The sequence below is a fragment of the Aythya ferina genome (genome assembly GCF_964211825.1).
Source record: "Aythya ferina genome assembly, chromosome: 8".
Lineage (NCBI taxonomy): Eukaryota > Metazoa > Chordata > Aves > Anseriformes > Anatidae > Aythya > Aythya ferina.
Window position 1 is genome coordinate 22,980,951 of NC_140304.1, and position 16,497 is coordinate 22,997,447.

Consider the following 16,497-nt stretch of genomic DNA (forward strand, 5'->3'; position numbering starts at 1 on the left):
TCAGCCCGCGTTTGATCCTAGAAGACAATTCACTTCACGCACAACATCTTTTCAGTTGAGCTTTAGTTAACAGCAGGAACCCCCACAAGCCCAAAGTCCTGGCTCTGTCAGCTCCCATAAAGCTGTGATCTTCCCTCGTAGGGCCACAGTTTCCCTGGACCAGGCACTTCAGGGAGCCCTGGGTGGCCAGGGTCAGGCCAAGGGCCTTGTCCTGGCCCTGCTGCTGCCCCGTCCCCCAGCCCAGGGGTGCCGTGGGCACTGAGCAGCACACACACACCGTGCGCCCTACCTGGAGCCGACTCTGGCCCCTTGTGAGCCCCTCCCAGGTCTAACACCCACTGAGAGGTGATGTCCAGTGCTGCTCCTGGCTGGGTGCTGCTGCCCCATCAGGACTGCTCGCGGCCCTCCTCCTCGTAGGCAACGGCAATCCCTCGCCGGCCCTGCACGGCCTTGGAGATGGGCGTCTTCCCCAGCTGCTGCTCCAGCCCCCGCCAGCTGCGGGACTCCAGGAAGGAAGCTGGGAGGGGAGAGAAAAGGGGGAGCTGTTACCGGGGAGCAGGGAGGAGGCACTGCCCCAAGCTAGGGCTCAGCCCCACCGTGAGACCAAACCACGAACCAGCGGGGCTGATTTCTGCGAGGGCCCGAGTCTGGTCCCTGCAGGCCAGGGAGGTGCTGGGGGGCAGCTGGGCGGCTGGGGGGTCGCCAAGGTGGGCGGCACGCATCTCCCCCGTGATCAGCGAGACGTCGGGAACAGCTTCTGCTTCAGGCACGGCTGGGGGCAGCTCAACATAAGCGCAGGCACCTGATGGGAAACAGCAACATTAGCCCCGTGCTGGTGTCCTTCCCCACATCCCCGCTGAGCACAGAGGCAAGGGCAGCCTCCATGCAGGGCGTGACGCTCCCCAGCAGGGTGCTCTTGGCTGATTTTCAGCTATCACCTGGCAGCAGGTCTCGGAAGTCAGTGAGGTAGTTCCCCGTCCACTCCCGGGCCGGGTTGCAGGCGAGTTCCAGCTCATAGGGGGTGACTATGGGCCGGTAGAAGTCGCTGGAGTCCAGCAAGGAGTTCTGAGCGCAGGCCACCAGGACGAAGATGTCCACCTCGGGGAAGTTGGCCAGCTTGGCAGGGTTGGGCTTCCCCACGGCCAGCGTGTAGCTGTGCTTGCCGGCCCGGCGCAGAAGCTGGCGGAGGTGCTGCAGCACCTCCAGGTAGCCTGCCACGCCGAGGGTGCCCACCAGGATGCCCACCACGCGGGCGTCCCGCGCCCGCTCCACCAGGTAGAGGCGCCGCATCAGGGCCCGGTTGACGTTGAGGGTCTCCCGGCGGCCCTGGCCGGTGGCGGGGTTGAAGGAGCTGAAGGGGCAGCGGTTCCAGGTCAGCATGAAGTTGGTGAGGGCCAGGCCCTCGGCTCCCACGTAGAACATGGCCCAGTCCTGCAGCCCTCCCCCTGCCTCCACGCGGAACCGGCGGCCGAGCTGCCGCACCTCCCCGGGCAGCGCGGGGCCGGGGGGCTCCCCACACACCAGCTGGGAGAAGACGACGTTGGGGTACTCGGGGCACAGCTGCTGCTCCAGCTCACCTGAAATGAGAATGAAATAGGGGTGCAGAGCAAAAATCAGGGCTCTGCCTGGTGCTCTGCGCCCAGCAGCTCTGCAGAGCCCAGAGCACTGCCAGCGTTTCCACTCACCCATGGCGTAGGCATAGACCACGTCGCTCAGCACCACCACACGGCTCTGCCGCTCAGGGTAGAGCTCCCGGAAGACCTCCGCGCAACGCCCGACATCCAGGGGCTGCTGCCCGAAGATGTGCAGCACCGGGAGCTTTCTGCAGGGGCTGAGGCAGGCAGGGCCATAGTGCAGCACCGCCTCGGCACCCACGTGCTCCGCGGCCACTTCATCCACACAGCAGCTGTGGGGAGAGCCAGAATTAACAGACTGGGGGGGGGGCTCCCAGCATTATCAGCCTATGGGGGTACACCCAGCATTACTGGGGGGTGGATACCCAGCATTACTGGGGAGGACTCCCAGCATTATCAGCCTGGGGGGGCCCAGCACCTACCATGAGGCACACAGGCCGTGTGTCCCAGCCCTCCTGTTGTTACCCCTGCCCTCCCAAGCCCCCACCCCCCCCAGGCAGGCCATGAGCAGCCCCACAGCCCCGCGGGCGCCCCGTGGAGGCGGGCAGGACCCCCCACCCCCCCCATTAACCCCCCCCCCCCCAGCCCCACACCCACCTGCCGTACGTGGTGTCCCCCAGCACGGACACCTCGGCCCCGCTCTCGGCCTCCAGCCGGGCCGCCACCGCCACCGCGTCCTGCAGCAGCTGGTCGGGGAACTGCAGGGCCACCTGAGGGGGCGGGGGGGGCCGTGAGGCACCGGGGGGCGGCCACAGACCCCCCGTAACCCCCCGGGAACCCCCTCCCGGACCTTCCTGAAGCCGCCCCCTCGCACGAAGGCCGCCGCCCGGCCCGTCTCGTAGCAGCCGTCGATGTCCCCCCGCGGGGCCGGGGCCGGGCCCAGCGCCCTGCGCAGCGCGGCCTGCCCGTCGGGGCTGAAGGCCGTCGCCATGGCAACCGCGGTATGGGGGGGGGGGGGGGGGCGCCGCACGCGGGACCCCCGCCTCTGAGCCCGCTTCCAGGGCGGGGCCAATAGGAGCCCGTCCCCGGGAGGCAGCCAGCCAATGGGGCGGAGCGCTCGCCGCGGGGCATTCTGGTCTTTGTAGTTCTCCCGGGGGGGGGTTGCCTGGCGGCGCAGCCAATAGGTGTTAAGGGACGGAGGAGGAGGAGGAGGGGGGGGTCACGTGCCTTCCGGCGGGGCGCGAGCAGCGTCACGTGACCCCGCCGGTGCCGCTCGGTGCCGCCGCCGCCGCCATGACGGGGCTCGCGCTGCTCTACTCGGGGCTCGGCCTCGCCTTCTGGGCAACCCTGCTCGGCGTCGGTCAGCACCGGGGGGGGCTTGGGGGAGAAAACGGGGGGCTCCGGGCACGGAGGGGGCTCTGGGGGGACGGGAGGGGGCTGGGGTGGAGGCCTGAGGGAGGCCCGGGGCTCTGGGGGGGGTCTGGGGGGGCTTTGAGGGGGGCCCGGGGCCGTGAGGGGGCCGTGAGGGGGGCCCGGGGCTGGGGGGGGCTGTGAGGGGCTGTGAGGGGGGTCTGGGGAGCTCCGGGCCGTGAGGGAGACCTGGGGTGGGGTGGGGAGAGCCTGAGAGGGCCCTGAGGGGTCCTGAGGGGTCTTGGGGCTGTAGGGGGGATGGGAACGGGGCTGTGAGGGGGCTGCCGGTGAGAGCAGGGCAGCACGGACTTGGCTCCCAGCTCAGCGTGAGGGTGAGAGGCTGCCCCGTCCCCATGCCCCGCAGCTCTCAAAATCACACAGGGGTTATTAGCCAGAGCTCCCACAAAATATGTTTTGCCCCTTTTCTCTTGTGCCATGATCCTGAGGCTGTGCCTGCTGCTGAGGAGACAGAAGGTGCCCCCCGCAGCTGCCCCGAGCTGGATGCAGCTCCTCTCTGCCACCCCCCAGGGCAGGGGGCGGCTGGGGCTGGCTGGGATCTGTTCCTTGCTCCTCCAGCAGCGAACCCACAACACAAACCGGTGCCAGCCTGGCGGGCCCGGCCCTGGCAGTGCTGAGGCTGTCAGCCCTGAAGGTTGCAGGCGTGCGGGAGGGGTGCGGCCTCGCTCCGTGGCTGCAGCGCTGTTCCTCATTTCTGTGTGGGCTCCTGGGGGCCCCTCTTGTTCCTCAGAGGGGAGCAGTGACCAGCGTTACTGCTTCCCGAAGTTACTGCTTCCCGTTTTGGGGTGGTGGCAGCACTCGTGTGTCCTCCTGGTGCCTGTTAACCCTCTATCTGGCATGGCACAGGCAGCGTGACACTGCCTGCGTTTATCTCTTCAGCAGAGCCAGGTCATGGGCTCTTTTCTAGCTGCGAGTCATGTAAAGAGCAAATCTCCTGGTCTGCAGCTGTGTTCCCATTCACTGCTCGTGGGCTCAGAGCATGGCGAGGTTTGGGTGCAGACACCTAGGGGCTGTGGGGTTCCCTGCCACAATTCAGCACGGGAGATGGGCTTGTGTTAGAGCCCATGCTTTGATATCTGCTGCCTGCGTTGGAGTGCAAATCTCTGGAAATGGTTAGTCTTGGAGGAAGCTCTGAGCTCAGCAGATGCGTCTCTAACATCTCCAGCCTTGGAAACACGAGGGCAGGGGGTCAACTGCAGCTGCTGGCACTTATGGGCTCCTCGGGAGCAGAACGGACCTGGCTGGCTGGTGACAGAGCAGCATGTGATGATGGGTCAGGGCACAGCCTCGTTCCTCATCCCTGCCGTGAGACAGAGAGGAGCTCACTGCCCGGCGCTGGGGCTCTCCAGCGGGGCTGAGCCGTTGGGGGATGCAGATGGAGAAGGTGCTGGGGTGTGGGGCTGCTCTGGGGGGGCACCTTGCCCCTCGGCACCACGCACCCAGTCCTGCCAGAAACCCTCCTGCGTGCCATGCTCCTCACCTCTGCCCGGCAGCGTGGCTGGTGCCTGTCTGAAGGTTTTCCTGTCGCTCTTTCTTTCCAGGGATCTGCTACACAATATTTGACCTGGGCTTCCGCTTCGATGTGGCCTGGTGAGTTCCCTGAAAATCCTGGCATCCCCCTGCCGGGCTGCGTGCTGAACTGCCCAGTGCCTGTTGTGGGGCCATGCCTGTGTGCCAATTTGGGGTGCTCCTTCCCGCCCAGGTTCCTGACGGAGACCTCTCCCTACATGTGGTCCAACCTGGGCATCGGCCTGGCCATCTCCCTGTCCGTGGTGGGCGCTGCCTGGTGAGTGGGGCCGGCTCTGCAGCATCTCCTGCTGTCCCATCCGGGTAGCTGCGCGTACGCTGCGGGGTCCTGCAGCAGGGCAGGGGAAGCACAGCCTGTGCGTGCAAAGCCATGGGGCTGAGCGTCTGGGCAGACTACCTTGCAGGCTGCAAGGGTGTGCAGAGGCAGGGACGCCCCGTGATCTCTGGGGGCCGTGCCGTGGCTGTCCTTGTGCCCCAGCTGTTGTGCTGGTGCACCTGGCAGTGCTCAGGAGCACCGGGGCCCTGGGGCTGAGCCCGCAGCGTCCCCCAGCTGCGTGCCCCATTCTTTGCTCAGCTGGAAGCTCACGGTTTTCCTCCTGAGCCCTTCAGCAAGAGCCAGGGCCCCCTCCAACCACCCTTGTCTGCCGCAGGGGGATTTACATCACAGGCTCCAGCATCATCGGTGGCGGAGTCAAAGCCCCTCGGATCAAAACCAAGAACCTGGTCAGGTAAGCGTGGATCCGGGGTTAGTGCCTCACCTGGGCAGGGCAGTCCCAGCACCCCACATCTCACGGGGCGCTGCTGGCAGGCCCTTCCTTGCTGAGCTGCTGCTGCTGTTTGCTTTCAAAACAAAGAGCCCTAAAGGAGGCAGAGTACCGCTTCGGAGGAGGGTCACAAGTGGTGTGATATCACGCACTGAATGAGCCCAGTGTGTTCAAAACAAACACCCACGGCTCACGCATCCTGCCCAGGCCTTGCACCGCCCTTCCCAGAAGGGGCTGGCGGAGGGGAGGGCTCCCAAAATCTGCTTCCCACAGGGCTCTCGCAGGTTTCTGGGGTGGCACAGCCCAACCAGCACCCAGCCTCAGTGCTTTGCAGCTCTCCTTTATAGGGGAGGTGGTCAGGGCTGCCCTTCCGCCCCTGGCAGCAGTGGGGCAGGCTCCGTGAGGGCTGTGGAGGGGTCTGGCTGGGCGTGAAGTGAAATGTGCTGCTTGGGGTGGGGGTTCAGAGCCTGGGACGCTGTGGTCAGACTTTGCCTTTCTCCCCCAGCATCATTTTCTGTGAGGCCGTGGCCATCTACGGGATTATCATGGCAATCGTCATCAGTAACATGGCCGAGGTACGGGAGGGCTTGGGCTGGCCCCAGGGTTATGGGGGGGACATGCAGGTGGATATGGGCCTGTGATGGGGACTTGGGGTGCTGCCATGGCTCTGGGAGCCCCTGGGCTGGCAGTTTGTGGGGTGGTCGCTGTTCAGACTGAAGGGTGGGACGGGGCAGCACGCAGGTAACCCAGGCCCTGTCCTTTCTCTCAGCCTTTCTCTGCAGTCACCCCAGAGACGATTGGAGCCAGGAACTACCATGCAGGTAAGGACTGCTCGGCCCCTGGTGGTGCTGCTGTGAGCTTCACCTCCCTCTCAGCACAGCCTCCTGCTGCTCCCTCTGCCCTCGCTGTGGGACTGCAGGGCCCAGCTCACCTTCTCTGTGACCTTCAGGCCAACAGGCTGCATCCAAACCGAGCCTGTCAGCCCTGTGCGAACGATGTCAGGGTTCTTCCTGCTGCCCTGGACAGCTGGCATGTCCGTTCTGCCCCGAAGTGGCTGCTTGGTTACCTTCTCTAGCCACTTCTCAGCTTTGGTTCTCCCTCTGTCTGTGGCCAGAGCTGCTGCTGCTTCTGCATGCCCCGGCTGCAGGAGGAAGGGAGTTATCCCCTGCTCTTGCAGTGTCCGTCTCTCACAGGTTTCTCCATGTTCGGGGCTGGCCTGACTGTGGGGTTGTCCAATCTCTTCTGCGGAGTGTGCGTGGGCATCGTGGGCAGCGGGGCTGCCCTGGCTGATGCCCAGAATGCCAGCCTCTTCGTCAAGATCCTGATTGTGGAGATCTTTGGCAGTGCCATAGGGCTGTTTGGGGTCATCGTTGCTATCCTGCAGGTACCTGCCTCCTGGGGCCTCGGGGCTTACGTGAGCACAAGGTGCCTGTCACCCTGGGTGACAAACAAACACACCCAGGCTCCAGCACAGCCCTCTGCACTGTGAAGCTGAAGCTGCTCAAGAAGTTTGGGGTGACGGCTGTCCCCACGGGGTGCTGTGCCTCTGGGTGGCAGTGAAACTCTTCAGATGGCCCAAAGAGCAACTGTCACCGAGGGTGTCACCTTGGGTGCACCCTGTGCGATGCTCATGGCTTAGTGGTGGGGCCAGTTAGCTGCCTGCAGCCTCGGGGTGGTCCTGGGGTGGTTGGGTGGGATTAGGGTGCTAGGTTGGGGTTTGTAGGGCACGCTCTAACATCTCTCCTTTCTTTCCAGACTTCTAAAGTAAAAATGGGCAACTGAGTCCTGTCCCACCCAGCCTGTTCCAGCCCGCCCCAAGAGGTGCTGTATATACTTATTTAATGTTTCTATCCTTGATTGGGGCGGGAGCTGCCCCGCAGCAGGAGCGGGAGCCTGGCTGTGGAGCCCCATCCCGCCGACCGGCCCCTCGGAAGAAACAAATCTCTGTGTGAATTCTGCCCCGGCGGCCTGGCCCCGCGGGGCCGTGCTGCTGCCTGTCCCCGGTGTGCGTAGAATCGATCACCAGTGCAATTCTGTGTCCGTGAAATAAATATGGTTCTCGTTCAAGGACGTGGCTCCTCCTGTGCTTTGTGCCTGCCTGGGGAGGCTCACAGAGAGCTGAGCCTGTGCTCAGAGGCTCCCTGCTGCGTGCGCTGCTGGCAAAGTCCCTGCTCTGCTCCAGGAGCCCGGCAGCACCACCCCGCACGGGGAAAAGGCCACCTGGCCCCACGTTCACCATGCTGCCTCCCTTGCTGGGCTGTGGGAACACATTGCTCTGCCGTGCTGCGAGTAGGAGGCTGCTGGAGCAGGCAGCTACGTGCTGGCTCTGCCAGGCTTCTGCCAGTGCTGCCCCGTGCTGCAGGCACAGGCACCAGCTGGGCCGGGCCTTTCGGCTCCCATCCAGGTAGTTCAGCACGGAGAGGGAGCATAACGCTGCTGCCTGCGGTGTCCTTACCCCCACCGTGCAGCTGAGGGGCACCAGAAGGGCAGAGGAACAAAGCTTTTGCCACCTCAAGGCTGCCTTGCAGCCTGTTGCCTTGTGCTTGCTGCGTGCTGGGGCTCTCCACCCTGCTCCTGCCCCACAGGGCTCGGTCCCGGGGGCCTGGTGGAGGTCCCGGGGTGGGGGCGCGCTGTGCTGGCCCTGCTCCCCTCTCTCTGGATGTGGTGTGGGGAAGCCGGCTGTGGACAGCTGGGCCTGCAGCTCTTGCGCTGCCTGGGGGAAGGGAAGAACCAGGTGGGTCTTCCTGCTTCTGCTCTGCGGAGCCACTGCTTCTGCAGTCTGCTGCATCCGGCACGAGGGCCTCGTCCCGCTGCACCATGAGCAGACCTTTGTAGGGGCAGCATCTGCCCCAGCACTCAGCGCTGCTCTGCGGCAGTGAAAATGTACTCAGGGAGCTGCCCGTCTCTTCTCACCTGGGTACAACAGGCTGGGGCAGGGCTGCTGGAGCTGGGAAGCGTTCCTACCTGCTGCTTTTTTTGCCCTTGGAGTAGGGCAGCTGCCTCTGCGCAGCCTCCCTGAGGTCTGCTGCTGTCCTGGCTCTGCTCCACGCTGTCCGGTGTGCTCTGGGACCTTGGGCTCACCTGGGCTCTCCGTGCTGTGGGCAGATGGTGGGACTGGTCCTGCTGTGGCCGACTCTGCAATCAGTCCTGGTCGCTGTAATCCCCTCTAGCCTGTTTATGCTGCGCTATGGAGGGGTGGCCCTGGGGCTGAGCTACCCCATGGACCAGTAAGACCGTTGGGGTGAACCTAGCTGAGCCCTGCACCCCCTGTGCCCCTCTCCAAACACCACAGCAGCTCGCCCTAGGGCTGGTTGTGCTGTGGGGCTGCCCTGTGCTCGTGTTGGGCAGGGTGCAGCCGGAGGGAGCCAGCCGGAGGTGCGAAGCGAGAGGCTCTTACTGCACGCTCACCCTGCTCCCACCGGCCCTGGTGGTCACCCTGTGGGGCTGGGGGCTGCGCACCAAGCCCATGGGCCCTGGCAGAGCTGCCTCCAGGAAGGTGCTGGGGGAAAGCAGCCTGTGCTGGCCTCAGAGGAGCTGTTCTGGGAGTCGATCACCTTCCTTGTTGAAGAATCATCCGCTTGGGCTTTAGCGATGGGCCTTGCCCTGGTTTGGCTTCTCTTGCTAGGCATCCACCAGCTGTGGGAAGCCTCCCGTTGCAGGATGCTTTCCTGCTGTCCCAATCACATCCATGTGCACCATGGCTGTGACGGGGCCATGCTGCAGGCTCCCCACACCTTTATTAGGGGGCCCTTTGGGGTTGGGGCGTCTCGTGGCCCCCTCCTGCAGCCGGCGGGGTGAGGCGAGCACACCCTGCGGTGCGCTGCCCCAGGTACGGTGTCACACTGCGTGCTGAGCTCCTGCTGCTTGGGGTGGAGAAAAAGCCCCAAAAGGGCCCCCGACCCCTTGCACCTTAACTGGGTGGGGAAATATTTCAAGGGGAAAACACCCCATGCTGTGCAACCAGGCCGGGAGCTGGAGCCAGCAGCAGCACGGCTGGATGGGGGTGGGCGCACGGGGCAGCAGCAGGGCCGTGAGGTGCCCCTTAGGGGTGCGGAGCGCAGGGCCCCCCACGGGGCGCCCCCAGCCCCGTTCCCCGGTGGAGGCCCGGCCCCGGCGGGGCGGAGCGGGGCGGCCCCTGTTGGTGCGGCGGCGGCGGGCGGAGCCGGGTGCGGGCGCGGCCCGTGGCCCTGCGGCTCTCGGCGGAGCGGCTCCGGCGGCCGGCGGGGCTCCCCCGACCCCCCCCCGACCCCCTCGGCCCCCCGACCCCCCGACCCCAGCCCCGGCGATGGGCGCCCGCGGGCCGGCGGCCGGGGCAGGCGGCGGAGGAGGAGGAAGAGGAGGAGGAGGCGGCGGGGGCCGCTGACCGCGCCGGGCCGCCGGGGCTGGAGCTGGAGCCGGAGCTGGAGCTGGAGCTGGAGAGAGGCCCCGGGCCCGGCCGCCGTGGGTGGGTGAGCGAGCGGCGGGGCCTGGCCGGGGAGGGGAGGGGGGGGGGCCCCGGGAGCCGCGCTGGGGCCGGGGGGGGGCGCACGGGGGGGCGCGCACCAGGCCCGGGCGCCCCGCGGGGGTGGGCGCAGCGGGGCCGTGAGCTCTGCCCGGCCCCCAAAGCCGCCCCCGAGCCCCTCCAGGAGGATTTGGGGTGCGGAGGGCTTGGGGCCGGCTGCACCGGGGGTTCTGGGGGGTTTGGGGTTGGGGGGGCGCAGCGGGCTCGCCCTCCGGGCTGTCCCCGTGGATAGGGGTGGGTGGCAGCAGGGACATCGGGTCCTGCTTTGCCTCCATCCCCTGCAGGGTGTCCCTTGGGGGCTGGGAGGAGAGGACAGAGCCCCCCGTGCCCCCTGTGCACCCCCCATGGATCAAGCACAGCCGGCCCCATGGCTGCGGGGTGACAGCAGGGTGGGTGCTCGAGGGGAGGCGTGAGGGCAGGGCGCTCGGCCTCGCGCCACGTTGGGGTCACATCGCCCGTAACAGCCCCAACGGGCCTCCCTGCCAGGAGCCCGCTTCTGTTTTGAGTCCGCTTTGTGCCCTCGGCCTCCCCAGCTCCCCGTGGCAGCGGTTTAACGGCGGGCTCTGCTTTTGTCCACGCCAGCCTCCAGCCCGCGCGGCGTGGGGAGCGTCGCGCTGCCCGCTGGAGGAGAGGCCTGGTGCCGAAAACCTGCCCTTCATCCTCCCCGGCGCTGCCTCTTCCTCCCCATCTGCCTGTCGAGATGCTGCTCCATGTGCTGCCTCCATAGACCAGCCTCCCGCAGGGGCTGTGCTTCGGGGAGCTTTCCAGCAAGCAGCCCGCCCCCGGGGCTGGGGAGCGGGTTTGGGAGACGCCGCCACGCTCTCAGCCCCCCTCACGCCCTGAGCACGGAGGGCAGCTTCCTAGCAAGCATCCAGCTGTAAGGTCGGGGTCCTGGCACATCTCACAGCGGGGACCACTTCGCACCTCGGCCCTGCTCCTCCTGCCCACCCCGTGTCCCCTGCCGCTCCCCGCGAGGCCCCGCAGCCAGCCGGGGCTGGCAGCTGCTGCAGGGCTGGCCCTGAGGCCCCGGGCCGGGTGCCAGCACCCTCGGGTCCTAACTGCGCTCCTGCTGGGGGGCCCTGCTGCAGCTCCCCGCCTGCTGTGGCCCTCCCGGGGTCCCTGTGGTGGCCTGGGGTCCCCAGGACTTTGCTACCCGCTCCACGTGCCCCCATCCTAGCAGCTTGCTGGGAGCTGGGGGGCTCGGAGGGGTTGGGGCGTCCCCCTCCGAGGCGTGCCACGGGGCTGGAAGGGGCAGGAGGGTTTGGGGCTCAGCCAGGGAGCTCTGGTGCCTCTCCCGGCCACCTTCCCAGCAGAGCCCTGGCCTGGCTCCAGGTGTCATGTGTGAGATAAGGGCGCCCTGGCAGCTCCCGTGGGCACGGTGTCCTGGGGGGCCCCGGCAGCGGGAGCAGAGGGGAGAGGAGCCACGCTGCTGCGAGTTGGACTCCCCCGGAGGCAGCAGGAACCCCTCGGGGCTGCCTGCCCGGGACGTGCTCCCTCCTGGCTCGGTGTCTGCCTGCAGCTGCTGGCTCATCTCAGCACCCTGACAGCATGGCACTTGCTGCCGGCCCTATTTCGGAACCGGTGCTGGGCCAGTTGGGGATGGGGAGCAGGGGAATGCGGTGCCTTGGGCAGGAGTGGCTGCTGGGGGCACCCGCAGTGCTTTGGGACACTAAAAACTGACTGCGTTCTGGCGTGTGACCTTCTGCAGGGTCCCTGCCTCGGTGGGGCTCTTGGCAGCTCCTTTTGGGGTATCTCCATCCCCTGCTGGGGGGCTGGGAGTGGGTCTGGGAATGGGGCAGGGGAGCTGCTGCCAGGGGACACCTCCCTGTGTTCTGCTGTCACGGTGGGAACGTGCTGGGTGCTGCGGGTACGGGAAGGTGAGGAGGGACAGCACGGAGAGGGGACACGAGGTGGGAGCAGCCAAGGGCACGGGGTGTCCCATTTGGCCGGAGGATGGAGCTGGGGTCTGTTCCTGCTCTGCTGGGTGGCGCTGGCCCCGCTGCCCTCCAGACTTGTGCTTGTCCCTAGTCCCTCTCGTGCGTTCGAGGCTGTGCCTTCAGGGCAGGGGCTCCAAGTCCCTGTTGGGCACCGGGGCTGGGTTTGGGTGGTGCTGGCAGAGCGGGGCTGTGCCCGGCCCCATCCTGAGCACGGGGTGTCTCGGCAGGATCGGGACCGTGGCTGGAGCCGCCCCCCTGCCCCGCTGAGCGCACATGTCCGCCTGCCCGTGCCCGGAAGATGACCAGGCTGCTCTTGGGGGTGACCCTGGAAAGGATTTGCAAGGCCGTGCTGCTGCTCTGCCTGCTCCACTTTGTCATCATCATGATCCTCTACTTCGACGTCTACGCGCAGCACCTGGACTTCTTCAGCCGCTTCAACGCCAGGAACGCCTCGCGCGCGCACCCCTTCTCCAACTCCTCCCGGCCCAACAGCACCGCCCCCAGCTACGGGCCGGCCGGCGCTGAGCCCCCGTCGCCCAGCGCCAAGCCCAGCACCAACCGCTCCGTCACCGAGAAGCCCTTGCAGCCCTGCCAGGAGACGCCCCCCGGCTTAGGTGAGGTGTGCGGGGCCAGAGCGGGGCAGCCGGGTGCTGGCGGGGGGGTGTCCCCATCCCTGGGCGCTCCGCGTGGCTTCCCGGTGGTCCCAGGCTGGGGAAACCCAAGTTTGGTAGCGGGCAGCTGGTCCCTGCTGGTGTGGGGAGAGGTTTTGGGAGTCCCTTGTCCTCGGCAGTGCCGCTCCCCCTTGCGGGTCCCCCTTGCTGTTTGCTCGGAGCAGCGGGGTGACCGTGACCTGTCCTGTGTCCCGTGCTGTGCCACCGCCATCGCCCTGCCCTCGTGCAGTCGGACGCCTGCTCATCGAGTTCAGTTCCCCCATGAGCATGGAGCGGGTGCAGCGGGAGAACCCCGACGTGCGCCAGGGCGGCAAGTACACCCCCCCGGACTGCTTGCCCCGGCAGAAGGTGGCCATCCTCATCCCCTTCCGGCACCGCGAGCACCACCTCAAGTACTGGCTGCACTACCTGCACCCCATCCTGCGCCGGCAGAAGGTGGCCTACGGCATCTACATCATCAACCAGGTCTGTAGGGTGGGGCGAGGCGGGCGGCGGGGCCGCGGCGGGCGCGCGGGCGTCGCTGAGCTCTGTGGCCACGCGCCCTGCTCCGCAGTACGGCGAGGACACCTTCAACCGGGCCAAGCTGCTCAACGTGGGCTTCCTGGAGGCGCTCAAGGACGACGAGGAGTACGACTGCTTCATCTTCAGCGACGTGGACCTCATCCCCATGGATGACCGCAACCTGTACCGCTGCTACGAGCAGCCGCGGCACTTTGCCGTCGGCATGGACAAGTTTGGGTTCAGGTGGGTGCCTCAGGGCTGCGGTGTTTTGGGGGCGGGGGCTGGGGGGCTTTGGGATGAAGCCGGGGCTGCCCGTGTGGTTATTGCCTGGGGCAGGCATGGGGGCAGTGGCTCAAACTGGACATGGGATGGCAGAGGGTGCAGAGCCCTGCGCAAGAGGGTGGCACTGGGAGGGCTGGTGCTTGTCCCTGCTTCTGGGGGACCCTGTGGGGCTGGCCCTGTTCCCTGATCTCTCTCCTCTCACCCTGCAGGCTGCCCTACGCTGGCTACTTCGGTGGTGTCTCTGGGCTGAGCAAATCCCAGTTCCTGAAGATCAATGGCTTTCCCAACGAGTACTGGGGCTGGGGAGGGGAGGACGACGACATCTTTAACCGGTAGGTGCCAACCTCTCACCCAGCCTCGGCTCAGGACTTAGTGGTGTGTGCTGGGACATACATGACGTGCAGGGAGGGTCCCTGCCACACCACAGGGAGGAGTTTAATTACCCTCCAGGCTGGCAGGGCTGCGAGTTGTCACGCTGGTGCCACAGCTCGGACTGTTGGACAGCCCTTGGGGGTCATCCTACGTGGCGCGGGGGGGCCCGGCCTCCTCCTCCTCCTGCTCTTTGTGGGCAGCGAGCTGCAGTTCCAAGCCAGCTGAGACATGTGAGCGGGGAAGCCCGCCTGCGGGCTCTGTTCCAGGCTGGGATCAGGACGCAAAACTTGGAAGTGGCTCTGCAGAGGCAGCCCAGCACCACAGCGGGCACTTCTGCCGGCAGCCGGCAGGCCGCAGCAGATCCGCGTGCAGGAGCGCGGCTCCCCGCGCGCACCCTCTGTTGGGCGCAGGAGCTGGAGAGCTCCAGCGTGGTTTCAGCACGTCCCACGGCGCTGCCTGGCCGTGCTGGAAGTGGAGCAGCGTGTGGAGATGGTGCACAGCAGCCTCTGAGCTGGAAACCCCTCGCAGGTGCTGTGCGCACGGGCAGCGGGCACAGTTCCCCTCCGAAAGTAACCGGCCCAGACATTGGTCCCAGGGGAGATGAGGTGCGGCGTGCTGAGCTCTCGGGGAGATTTAGGCAGCCCTAAAAGCATGCAGGGGGCCCTCAGGGGGCCGTGCCACCGCTCAGCTGCCCTAGCTGCTGGATTTCAGCTTGCTGGCTCATCAGGCCCGAGCGCAGTTGTGTTGCTGGGAGGAGGGGAGGCTTCTCTCCGTGAGCTGGGATCTCTCCAGCTTTCCTGCTCCCACTTGGCCTCTCAACTTTAAATGAACTATTCTAGGAGAAGAAAATCTCTCCCCACCTGCTGGCTGCGCAGACAGAAAAAGCAATTGAGGCCAGAGTCATGCTGCATGAAGGGAAGGGCAGGGCCACCGGCATCTGGAGAATGTAAACAGCAGTGGCTTTGGAGCCGTGGGGGAATAGCGGTGTTTGCTCAACCCGGCTGAGCACAGCGAGTGCCTGCAGCGCTGGGGGTCACCTGGAGCTGGCGGTGCTTGCTCTGGGCATGCCCTGCTGTGGAGCAAACAGCATCTTTGGTTGTGGGCGCTGTTCCCAGCTGTGGCCTGGCTCTGCTCCCCTCTGGCTGGCGGAGAGCAGGCTTAGCGCAGCCTTGTGTCTTGCTTAGCTAGGGACAGGATTATTTTTGGTGAGGGCTTGCCCCGGGGATCTCTGGCCTGGCAGGATGTCCTGCCCTGGGGTCCGGGCGTGCGCTGATCCCCTTCTGCTGCTGTCCCTCAGGATCTCCCTGAACGGCATGAAGGTGTCGAGGCCCGACATCCGCATCGGGAGGTACCGCATGATCAAGCACGAACGCGACAAACACAACGAGCCCAACCCGCAGAGGTGAGCTGTGAGCAGGGGGCTGTGGCTCTCACCTCGCCCTGCCCACCCCGCCGAGGTCCTGCTGCGGGCTCACCGGCATCGCCACCCCCTACAGCAGGTGGTTCCCCTTTTCCCCCGGCCTCATCCCGCTCCTGTCCCCTCCAGGTTCACCAAGATCCAGAACACCAAGATGACCATGAAGCGGGACGGGATCAGCTCGCTGCAGTACCGCCTGGTGGAGGTGTCGCGCGCCCCCATGTACACCAACATCACGGTGGAGATCGGCCGGCCGCCCCCACGCCTGGCCCGGGGCTAGCGCTTGCCCAGCAGGCAGAGCTGTGTGGGGCCGGTGCTCGCACCCTTGGGTGGCCGGCGGCTCCGCGCCGGGGCTGGCTGGACGCTGTGGATGTTGCCCCAGCCCCAGGGCGAGGACCGGAGGGGGATGTTTTCTGCCTACTCTGCTGCCTTTCGGAGACGGCTGTGCCCCAGCCCCACCCGTTGGTCCTGAGAATTCCCGCAACCTTTTGTCCCCCCCGTCCCCACCAGTGTGTTTCCAAGCCCCCTGCCCCATACTCGGTGTGTTGGCTGAAGCGCCCGCCTGCACCGCGCGCAGCTCCCGGCACAGAAGGAGGGGACGGCCCCGTGCCCACGCCAGCTCCTGCCTGCACCCCAGGAAGGGAGGAGATGAGCCCCCCGGGGCAGCCCAGCGCCCAGTCCCCACCGGTGCTGCGAGAAGCGGGGTGCAGGCTTCCCCCTTCACCAGCTCCGGAGCTGCCCCGGCTGGAGGGGGGAGCAGCCCCGGCCCCCCCAGCGGGCAGGACGGGGGCACCGGTGCGCAGCTCGGCGCGCAGACCTGGCTCGCTGTCTTCCTCCGCTTCAGTCTGGTGCTCAGAGCCGGCTCTCAGCTCTGCCAAACAGCCACCTCTGGTTATGATCAGAAGCCCCTCGCCGTGCCTCAGTTGTCCCTGGGGCTGGTGGCCGTGTCCCCTGCCCTGTCCCTGAAGGCAGATGCTGTGCGCCTCCCCGTTAAGCCCTGCCTGCTCTGGGGGACGGGTTGACACGAAGCCCCACGGCCCCTCTTGGCCCCATGGCTCCCTCCATCCGTTCGTAGGTGACGGGGACTGGCTCTGCCCTTGCTGCTCTCCAGCTTTACCCCCTCCAGCCCCGGGGCAGGGAGGAGAGGACGGGGCCGTGTGGGGCAGGTGCCCTGTCCCTCCCCACGTCCCTGCGTGGGGCTGGGGGCACTGCCACCTCCCCGCAGCCGGCCGGGCGCAGCGGGGCAGCGGGGGCACCGGTGACTTTTGTACATTTGAATGTCTGACCCTTTTTTTGAGCGTACGTTGAATGCAGCATTCGGTCGTAGAGACCTGGGTTTTTGTATTTAATAAAAGTTTCAAAAGTTCGCAGGGTTCCTGGGGAGGGAGGGGGCAGTTGAAGGCACCCCTGGAGCTGCTGCAGCCAGTAGGGTTGGGGCACAATTTGGGGCCAATGAGGCTGAATGTGGGGTGGAGGGACCCAACTTGTGGGGTAAGGACAGTCTGGGGACAGCACAAGCCCTG

At 66.5% G+C, this 16,497-nt stretch overlaps 3 protein-coding genes across 4 annotated transcripts in view; 2 read left to right on the plus strand and 1 right to left on the minus strand.

Annotated features, from left to right (window-relative positions):
- Positions 1 to 47: 47 nt before the first annotated feature.
- DPH2 (diphthamide biosynthesis 2) overlaps positions 48 to 16,497 on the minus strand; it is a 145,118-nt gene continuing 128,668 nt past the window's right edge. The window contains exons 2-7 of the mRNA XM_084527944.1: positions 2,425 to 2,573; positions 2,232 to 2,344; positions 1,686 to 1,906; positions 939 to 1,577; positions 617 to 802; positions 48 to 517 (exon numbers count right to left, since the gene is read on the minus strand). Of these exons, the coding sequence (XP_084384070.1) occupies positions 387 to 517; positions 617 to 802; positions 939 to 1,577; positions 1,686 to 1,906; positions 2,232 to 2,344; positions 2,425 to 2,565 (1,431 nt within the window). The 5' untranslated portion in view covers positions 2,566 to 2,573 and the 3' untranslated portion in view covers positions 48 to 386. The remainder of the gene's footprint in view (positions 518 to 616; positions 803 to 938; positions 1,578 to 1,685; positions 1,907 to 2,231; positions 2,345 to 2,424; positions 2,574 to 16,497) is intronic.
- Positions 2,790 to 7,360, plus strand: ATP6V0B (ATPase H+ transporting V0 subunit b). Its single transcript, XM_084527955.1, has 8 exons — positions 2,790 to 2,934; positions 4,544 to 4,592; positions 4,705 to 4,788; positions 5,180 to 5,257; positions 5,799 to 5,868; positions 6,063 to 6,114; positions 6,487 to 6,677; positions 7,049 to 7,360. The coding sequence occupies exons 1-8, from the start codon at positions 2,868 to 2,870 to the stop codon at positions 7,073 to 7,075; spliced, it is 618 nt and encodes a 205-aa protein (XP_084384081.1). The 5' UTR covers positions 2,790 to 2,867; the 3' UTR covers positions 7,076 to 7,360.
- Positions 9,510 to 16,340, plus strand: B4GALT2 (beta-1,4-galactosyltransferase 2). Of its 2 annotated transcripts, none has more exons than XM_084527949.1 (7): positions 9,510 to 9,737; positions 11,959 to 12,345; positions 12,632 to 12,867; positions 12,956 to 13,146; positions 13,395 to 13,517; positions 14,855 to 14,959; positions 15,104 to 16,340. In XM_084527949.1, the coding sequence occupies exons 2-7, from the start codon at positions 12,030 to 12,032 to the stop codon at positions 15,252 to 15,254; spliced, it is 1,122 nt and encodes a 373-aa protein (XP_084384075.1). In that variant the 5' UTR covers positions 9,510 to 9,737; positions 11,959 to 12,029; the 3' UTR covers positions 15,255 to 16,340. The 2 variants fall into 2 exon arrangements, with proteins under 2 accessions (XP_084384075.1, XP_084384074.1); XM_084527948.1 differs by having other exon boundaries at positions 9,601 to 9,741.

Bases quoted from the DNA above. Each gene is read 5' to 3' on its own strand.
- ATP6V0B (XM_084527955.1), top strand. From the start codon at position 2,868: ATGACGGGGCTCGCGCTGCTCTACTCGGGGCTCGGCCTCGCCTTCTGG. The intron at 4,789-5,179 runs GTGAGTGGGGCC...TGTCTGCCGCAG, and splicing joins TCCGTGGTGGGCGCTGCCTG to GGGGATTTACATCACAGGCT. The intron at 6,678-7,048 runs GTACCTGCCTCC...CTTTCTTTCCAG, and splicing joins TCATCGTTGCTATCCTGCAG to ACTTCTAAAGTAAAAATGGG.
- B4GALT2 (XM_084527949.1), top strand. From the start codon at position 12,030: ATGACCAGGCTGCTCTTGGGGGTGACCCTGGAAAGGATTTGCAAGGCC. The intron at 13,518-14,854 runs GTAGGTGCCAAC...GCTGTCCCTCAG, and splicing joins GACGACGACATCTTTAACCG to GATCTCCCTGAACGGCATGA. The intron at 14,960-15,103 runs GTGAGCTGTGAG...TGTCCCCTCCAG, and splicing joins AACGAGCCCAACCCGCAGAG to GTTCACCAAGATCCAGAACA.